At 46.7% G+C, this 9,531-nt stretch overlaps 1 protein-coding gene across 1 annotated transcript; it reads right to left on the bottom strand.

The window, feature by feature from the left end:
- Nucleotides 1–5,083: 5,083 nt before the first annotated feature.
- LOC136464812 (NAC domain-containing protein 92-like) lies at nucleotides 5,084–8,626 on the bottom strand. The gene is made up of 2 exons (XM_066463763.1): nucleotides 7,930–8,626; nucleotides 5,084–6,209 (listed from the first exon to the last, which is right to left on the bottom strand). The coding sequence occupies exons 1-2, from the start codon at nucleotides 8,102–8,104 to the stop codon at nucleotides 5,464–5,466; spliced, it is 921 nt and encodes a 306-aa protein (XP_066319860.1). The 5' UTR covers nucleotides 8,105–8,626; the 3' UTR covers nucleotides 5,084–5,463.
- Between the last annotated feature and the right edge of the window lie 905 nt (nucleotides 8,627–9,531).

The following is a 9,531-nucleotide window of genomic DNA, read 5'->3' as shown; positions in this document are numbered from 1 at the left end:
GACATCTCTTGATTGGATAGCACCAACGGTTCTGCACGGGCCCCCCCATCCGTGCCTCATATGGGAGGTGCACAATCAAATGATGCATTGACAAGAAGCAGGCGGGTGGAAAGATCTTCTCCAACTTACAGAGTAACACGGGTGCCGCTTTTTCCAAGTCATCAATGATGGTCCGAGAGAGCTCCTTGGCACAAAGCTGGCGGAATAAGTAGCTCTACTCTGCCAGCACTTGCCAGACATGCTCTGGGACATAGCCTCGAACCATCACCTGAAGAAGTCGCTCAATCCATATGTGGTAGTCATGACTCTTCATCCCGTTGACTCGTAGAGTGCCTAAGTTAACTCCCCTCTTTAGATTCGCTGCATACCCATCAGGGAACATTAACTTCTTGATCCATTCAAGTACTTCCCTCCTTTGGTCCTTTTTCAAGACGAAATCGGCCTTAGGCCTTCTCCAGGTCTTGCCATGAGTAGGAGGTTGCATCTCTTGATTTGGTCTATCGCACAACGTTGCCAGGTCTACTCTAGCCTTTGGGTTGTCCTTAGACTTTTCAGTGTCCATGAGTGTTGCCCAAAGTGCCTCGGCAACATTCTTTTCAGTGTGCATTACATCAATGTTATGTGGTAGAAGAAGGTCATCGAAATAGGGGAGCCTCGTCATGCCCAAGATATGAGTCCACATATGCTGCTCACCATATCCCACAAAACCACCTTCTTCATTAGGCACGAGAGCACCTATCTGAGCATGAACCTCGGCACCATTCATCATCCGTGGTGTAGGGTTTGTCACTATGACACCTTTCGTAAAGTTCTTGATGTCTTGTCTGAATGGATGGTCAAGAGGTAGGAATTGACGATGTCTGTCGAACGACGAATACATGCCACCCTTCTGCAACCAAATAAACCTCACACCTTCCTTGCATATTGGGTATGGAAACTTCCCGTGAACACACCAGGCGTAGAATATCCCATACGCCAGGAAGTCATGCAGGGAGTAGTGGTACCAAACGTGCATTTTGAAGGTTGTCTTTGTAGCTCGATCGTATGTCCATACCCCTTCGTCCCAAGCACGGACCAATTCATCAAACACGGGCTCCATGAACACACCCATATTACTCCCTGGGTGTCCAGGAATTATCACCGACAAGAATACGTTATGTCGTTGAAAGGAGACACCGGGGGGAGATTAAGGGGATAACAAAGATGGGCCAACATGTGTATGGGGTAGCCATCATTCCATAAGGATTGAACCCATCTATTGCCAACACGACACGTACATTACGAGCCTCATCTGCTTTGTCACGATGTTTATCATTAAAGCGGATCCAAGCTTCACCGTCGGATGGATGTACCATCTTGTCAGGATTGTACCGTTTGCCATTTTTGTGCCATGTCATCTGTTTCGCGGATTCCTCGGTCATGTATAGCCGTTGGATCCTCGGTAGGAACGGAAGGTACCGTAGGATTTTTATGGGGATCGTAAGTTGCCTCTTCTGGCCATCATTAGAGTCTACCTCTAGGTACCTAGAGGATTTACACTTTGGACAGAACTTTGCATGCTCACGTTCTTTCCTAAATAGGACGCACCCTTTCGAACAAGCATATATCTGCTCATACGGCATCTTAAGTGCTCGAATGAGTTTCTGTGACTCGTACATGCTCTTTGGCAGAATGTGGCCCTCCGGAAGCAGGGTGCCAATCACGGCCAACATCTTATCGAAGCTAGGTCGACTCAAGTTTAACTCGGACTTCAACCCCATTAAGCGTCTAATGGCATCCAGTTGAGACACCATTGACCGATCGTGAAGGGGTTTCTGTGCCGAGTCCATCATATCGTAGAACGCCTATGCGGCTGCCTCCATCTCCTCCTTCTCACGTCCTTCATCGAACTGTCCTTGGTGAAAGTCATCTAACATGTCTGCTACCCTGGCATCAGCATCAAAAGCCTCCACCCGTGGTCTCACCACCTCCTCTCTCATACGATGGGCTTCACCATGGTGGACCCACCGGGTGTAGTCCGGCGTAAATCCATTCTTCACAAGATGTTTACCCATTTCCACCTTGTTTGCCCTTCTCCTGTTTCCACATTTGCTGCAGGGACACAAAACTAGGCAATGTCCTTTAGCAGCGTTGCCAAATGCACTGTTCAAGAAAGCATCGGTCTTGTTCATCCATTCCGTGGTGTAATCACTCTGACTTCTCCAGCCCGTGTACATCCACTGACGGTCATCCATCCTCTAACATATGTATCAGCGAGTAATGTAACCATCAATTGCATCTACATGGTGTTCCTACTGTCTAATAGGTGAGGATAGGTCCTAATCCTACCCGCAGATGCGTAGATGAGGTTAGTTTCCATGCTCTACTCCTATCCGAGACAGAATTTCGGCAGCACCTCCCCGCTGTTCTCCAGATACACGTCCTGCCAAAGAAGAGTGTGTATCCGGAGAACAACAGGGAGGTGATGCCGAAACTCTGTCTCGGACCAGAGCAGAACATGGGAACTAACCCATCTACGCATCTGCGGGCTGTCGAAAAAGCGTGGACAATCTGAAATAGATACGGTCATAGATATGCAAAGATCTGCATACCTCCAACCGTATCTCTTTCGAACGGGAGACGCCTAACTGGGTTACGCAATCTACGACAATGATACGAAAAGATGGGTTATACCTAGGGTGGCGGCGGAGTCAGGCTAGCGGGGCCGTGGCAGGTCGGTGCGATGGCGAGAACTCCGACTCAACTCCAACGGGCTCTTCTCTACAAAAATGGAATAAAATACTGTCATTTACAAAAAAAATTCGGCAGAACCTCCCCTGCACGGTGAGGTTTCCAAAACCTGCAAAAAACAACGGCACGATGGCCGACAAGCACATATAGCTCAACAGAAGCCATGTAGTTTGGATATCAATCCATGCAGAAGAATATATCCAAGTAGTACCACTACTTGTACTACTACTTTCACTATTGCTACTACTACTACCATTGGTTCTACTACAACTACCACTATTGCTACAACTACTACCATTAGTTGTACTACTACTACTACCACTACTTCTACTACTACTACCACTAATTCTACTACTAATACTACCACTAGTTGTACTACTACTACCACTAGTACAACTAATACTACTACAACTACCACTACCTCGACAATAATAAGTGAGAAGGCATACCTGACGGGCGACGGGGTAGGGGCGGGCGGCGTCGGGATCGGGCGGAGTCGGGGACATCTTAGGTTTGTAAGCATCGTACGTGACAACGTGCACAAAATCTTCTGAAATTTTTATCATAGCCTCCACATATGATATCACGACATCTCAACAGGTTTCATGATTTTCGGACTTCGTTTGCTTTTTATAGAATTAAAAAACACTTCACACGCAATTTCGCGGACATGTTTCGTGAACAAGATGTCCGAAATTTCGGGTCCGTTCCTGGATACGGCCTCTCACAACACTCACTAACATGACTATCAATTTTCGAATCATTAAACTCCATTATTCGTACCACGTGCAGTTCAAATTTCTAATTTCTGGAAAAATTCAAGTAAATGAAATAAAGTAACTAAATATATCAAAAAGCCACAAAAAATCCCCAAATTGTAACTAGGAGTTCCTGGTGCTTTAAAAGGACTGCACAAAAAAATTGGAGGCCAAAAACAAAAAAACAAAAAAAAATTTGCCGAGTGCCGGGCATGGCACTCGGCAAAGGGTGTCTTTGCCGAGTGCCAGCCATCAGGCACTCGGCAAAAAGTGTTTTAAATTTTTTTTTTAAAATTTCCTCTTTGTCGAGTGCATCCACAGGAGCACTCGGCAAAGAAATAATAAAAAAATTAAATCTTTGCCGAGTGCCGTCCCGGGGGCACTCGGCAAAGTATTTTTTTAAAAAAAAATTCTTTGCCGAGCGCCGGATCTGAGACGCTCGGCAAAGAATTTAAAAAAAAATTAAATCTTTGCCGAGTGCCAGATCTGGGGCACTCGGCAAAGAAATTAAAAAAAAATCAAATCTTTGCCGAGTGCCTAACTGTAGGCGCTCGGCAAAGAAGGCCGTGACCGAACGCCGTTTCACGGGCAGCTTATGCCGAGTGTAGAGATTTTGCCGAGAGTCTGGCACTCGGCAAAGAAGTCCTTTGCCGAGTGCCCGGCACTCGGCAAAGAAATCTTTGTCGAGTGCAATTCTTTGCCGAGTGCTCGATTTTTGACACTCAGCAAAGAATTTTGCACTCGGCAAAGTCTCTGTTTCCAGTAGTGGAGTCATATATAATTAAGTATCTGCACTCATGTTTGCAGCATCATACTTACATGCATGTCAGCATTATTGTGTGTGTGGAAGGAATGTTGTGTGATCAGGAATCCGGACACATAGACATAGCCATATACCACATTCTCATGGCCGAGACAATTATTAGTTATGCAACAGTGGCTAGTGTAAAAATATGACTGCAACGACTGCGGCAAAACAACTAAACAAGTTACTGCCCCTAATCTGGTTTTGGCAGATAGCTAGAGTACGTATCACCGTGTTTAACACTTTAACGTACGTAACCATCCTGCTTTAATTTGCATTATATTGCTCTGTCAGCTAGATTTTTACTCATGGTGACATCAAATCATTCATTCACGCGTGGACGACGCGTGCGTGCAAAACAGAAAAGTGTGCTAGCTGGTATCTTACAAGACAGTTACTTTTTTTAGGCATCGTCGTCACTTGTCACTGTCGTCTCAAACTGTTACTAGATGACAGATGCAAGGTGGTTGATCACATGTATGGTAACTATATACTGCATGCCCCTCTGAAAACAAATATAGGTCGTCGTTTAATTAATTATTATCAGGACACATCGGCACGGGGAGAGAATAACCTTCACTTGCATGCCCTTTGTATATATCTATATATTCGTAGTAACAACGATCTTTACATATATACCAAACTTTTTATATTTGATTGTATTGTCAAAGCTAAACATGCATGTTTGATTGGCAAGAATTTGGAGAGGACTTATAGTTAGTAATGGAGAAAGTAGTATATACAGTGTTAATTCTGAATGATATATATGGTTACAACAGGTAACAATAACATGTATATACCGAGATATGTAAAAACAACAACAAAAAGGTTCCAAACTTTCAGCTCCCCAGCAACAGAAACTGATCCACAAATACATATATGTACATTAGTCACAGCACCTCAACCACATCCTAATGATCAATCCAGCAAATTTAAATCGAACACTACACAAATTGACAGCACTACAGATATGTAGATTAACTACACGTACGAGTGCAGCACACATGCACAAGCAGTCAACCACAAACAGAATTGATCTGCGCAGAGAGAGATCACGAACGAATAATAAAATCAGATGACGAGATCGAAGCTACATGGCCATTAGCAACGTAACGCAAGGGAGCAGCTAGCTAGCTAGCTAGCTTGCAGCACTGATATATCCATATACTTTCACATCTGCAGCAGGCTGTTGTAGCTGTTGTAGGTGTAGTGCTCGTCGAGTCCTAGGTCCATGAGCACGCCGCTGCCACACTGGTCGCCGCCGTCTCTTGACCCCGGCACCGCCGCGGCAGCAGCCGGCCCAGCAAGGACGACGCTGTCGTGAAGGTGAGGCTGCACGACGTGGGGGTCGAACATGCCGTTGTGCTGCTGCAGCAGCGCCAAGCCGGGGAAGTCGTTGAGGGAGCCGCCGCCAGCGGCCGTGCCGTGGTGGTCTGCCAGAGGTGTCAGATGGTGGTGGAAGTGGCTGCCGCCGAGCGCGGGGAACGGAGGAGGCGAGTAGCTGCTCGGGTCAGCACCGTCGCCGCCGCCGCCACGAGGCATATGCATGCCGACGTCTTGCTCCCTGTCGGCCATGGCGTAGTCCATGGCGTCGGCCTTCTTCTTGTAGAAAACCCTGCACAGAACCCAGTCCTCCTTGGGCGGGGTGTGGGGATTCTCCATCCGGAATTCATGCATCACCCAGCTGGTCTTGATGCCGTTGGGGGCGCGGCCGCGGTGGAAGACGAGGGTCTTGCGCATGCCGACGATGGCGTGGTGGTGGCCGGCGGCGGCCCTGGGGTTGTGGATGACGCGGTCCTTGCCGGTGGCCTTCCAGTAGCCGGATTTGGTGGCGCGGTTGGTGCGCAGCCCCGTCGCGTACTTGCGGTCGCGGAAGCTGAAGAAGTACCACTCGTTCGTGCTCAGCTTCGCAACGTCTGCAATATAATTGCATGGATTCATCAGTAAAAACAACTTCAAATTCAAATATATAGAGCAATTTATCGGTTGTGAACCTAGCTTAAGAGGGGCTGGAAATTAATTTGTAATTTTGATGAGATGCAAACCAAATTAGAGAGGGGTGAAGTATATTGAAAAGGGGGAAAATGCTGATAGGGATTAGATGCAGCAGCCGTTTCTTCCTAGCTTCTCTTTTCCTCAAAGCTAAGAAACAATCACACACATGACAATTTTAGCATTCCGTGTATTTACCCTCGAATTGAACACGTGGATCCAATGACTGAATCCAATAGTAGTCGTATTAGGCTATTAGCCCCCCTCTGGATTATCGAAGTTGAAACTAGCTAGGATGAAGACTTGTATTAGAAGTAAGAAACACAGTTGGGATGAGATTAACGTAAGCTAGCTGCTACGTCGTCTCAGAGACGATCATAAATATGCGTGAAGAATTGATATGATCATGCATGAGCAGCATCTTATTCCAATAACTAATAAACAAACAAGAACAAAACAAACATCTCTACAACTAAAAATTAGCGATGGGGATCGTCGATGGACGTGCGAAAAAACGCACGCTCCTGCGCTCGCCCGCCGCATGCAGTGCACCGGCCCCGCGCATGCAGGAATCGCGCGTTTCCAGGAGACCACGCCTGGATGCCTCACCGTCTGTGTCCTGCGTGGGCTGAAGGGCTAAAAGCTTTATGAAAGAGACGTGAGGTACAATGAAGAAGCTATCAATCTGAAAATAAGATAGTGCATATATTTTTCTAGATCTTGTGAAATTCATATAGAAAATAAATATGCCTCCAAATGACGTGAGACTAACTTTGTTCAGTTGATGTTGTCATTAACATGTAAAAAATATGTTCACTGTCGCTTGCAATAATATTTCTGGATGGAACTAGGATATCTTCAAATTGAAATTCATCAGTAAAAAAAAACATTACTATATTTAACTATTACTAACTCAAAGTCACCATCGCTTGCAATAATAATACCTATGATTTAATTATCTATATATTGCTGATGCTCAATTTTGCCATAGACACTTGAGTGGATACTTTATTTTACAGCATATGTCTACGTGGAATAGACCTAAGCCACACATATTTATACGATGAGTATAACATACTTTGTTTTAATGTTTTATGAGAGATTTTTTAAGACACGCAATATTACTCATGTGACAGGCACTAATATTTACATATATACTATACAGGATGGTATGGAGATGTGGCAAAACTTATTCGTGGATTTATTTGGCGTAAAAAAAAAAGATTTCGGAGATTTCTTCTGCTGATATAAAATATTATTTTAGCCGCGTCATGGAAAGATCTATACAGTACAGTTTGCGAGCTTGCGACACTGCGCACTTCGTGACCTTTGCCTTTTGGATTAAATGTCACTATAACATCGGTATTTAATTTTACAGTATTGTTATCTTATCGTGCGATCCGTGTGTTTTTAGTAAAAAAAATTAGTTGTCTCGTAGCAACGTACGGGCACGAACCTAGTGTATATATATGGCTAGCGCTGAACCAATAAACCGAGGTTGCGTGCGTAATTACTCATTCCATGACACGGAATCGAGTTAAAATTAGCCAACCCAGCAGAAGGCAGCAGCAGCAGCTTGCTTGCTAGAGAGGGAGAGGGAGAGAGGGACTAACTAAATTAACCAATAAATTACCAAGTACGTACCAGGGAGCTCCCACGGTTCGTGGGTGTGCAGATCCACCTCCACCATGGCGGCGCCGGTGCCGGCGAGCCGCTCGTTGGCGACCTTGCCGTGCAGGTAGTGGCACACCAGCTCCTCGTCGCTGGGGTAGAACCGGAACCCCGGCGGCAGCGTCAGCTCGATGTCCCTCAGCCCCATGGCTAGCTACCTAGCTCCTGCTCCAGCTACTACTACGTACTCTACCTTATTTCCTGTCTACCTATATATATCTTCAATTCGTTCTCGTCCTAGCTAACTTGTCTATATCTGCACAGTAATCTTTATGTATGGAGCTGGAAGAACGACGAAAGAGACAAATGAACCTATATATGCAGGCTGCAGCACGAAGAGAAGAGGAGAGTGATGAGAGAGAGGGGACAGATGAGGAGTAAGAAAGAACTGGCTGCACTGCACACATATACTACTGCTATGGTTGCTTGCCGCTGTAGCCGGATGAGTTTGTGTGGCCGGCCTCTGGCTGGTAGGAAGGATGGGAGTATATATAGCTTGGTGCCGGGACTATTTAATCATTATATGTAGCTATTAGATATACAGAGAGGAAGAGAAGGAAATAAACAAGAAGTGTAGGGAAGCAAGCAACAACAAAGGGCCGGACGACGGAGATCGGAGGGTGGTGCTGGTACTGGTCTAGTACTACAGGGCCGGGCCGGGCCAAGGGCCGAGATGGAGGACGGAGAAGAGAGGAGGAGGCCGGGCGTGAAGCTAGCGATCAATAGCTTGGTACCTATGGCTACCCGCTGGCTAGCTCGATCGGCCGACGTACGCCGTCGGTGTGATCTCTAGGATCGAGTGATCGACCGATGTGTGCGTACGATGCAGGATGAGAAGCTAATAAGGGAGAAGACGACGCCGCCGGGTTCGACGGCGAGTGCTACATGGTTCCATCATATCGGTGTACAGCTATATACGGCGGAGAGGGAGGAGAGAGATCAGACGCGCGCACTGTTGTTCCTTGATTGACGTCGCTGTCGCCGCGCGACGGACGCAGGGGCAGCGGCCGGGCCGGAGATGGGTAGGGAGGGGAGAAGAGGGGAGCTGAGGGGACGCGTGCGTGCGTGCGCGCCTGTCGCATTCGCCGAGATTGGATGCTTGCGCAGCAAGAACTCGAGAGACAGCCGATAGGTGGGCGGGGAAGGAGGAGGAAGAAGTGGTGGAGCTCTAGAAGAGAAGGGACCGATCGAGGAGAGGAGAGGAGAGGAGGAGACCCAGGCTCGCAAGAAACTTGTTGTTGGCTGGAGAAAGAGAAACTAGCTGCCGCCCCCAGTCCCCCACCACTTGATGTGCACACGATGATAGATAGGATGTGCAGCCAACGGCAGCATATATTGCACTGTCACTAGAGAACACATTTGGCGTACATGGTTGCTGATCCTCCCCCCATCTGGCTACTCTCAATCTCCCATCATGCAAACAGGGTTGCTAATCCTCAAGGGCATATCGTTACTACAAAATTGATTTTTACTAACATGAGTTTTTTTTATAGAGGAGGTTCAATCTTCAGAACCCTCTACAGTGACGTGTGAACCCAACTATCTCCAGAAATGTATTTATAGAGACAGTTCTAT

The sequence above is a fragment of the Miscanthus floridulus genome, chromosome 7, assembly GCF_019320115.1.
Source record: "Miscanthus floridulus cultivar M001 chromosome 7, ASM1932011v1, whole genome shotgun sequence".
In the NCBI taxonomy this organism is placed as follows: Eukaryota; Viridiplantae; Streptophyta; class Magnoliopsida; order Poales; family Poaceae; genus Miscanthus; species Miscanthus floridulus.
Note: the sequence above shows the minus strand (reverse complement) of the source record. Positions and strands in the feature narration are given on the sequence as shown.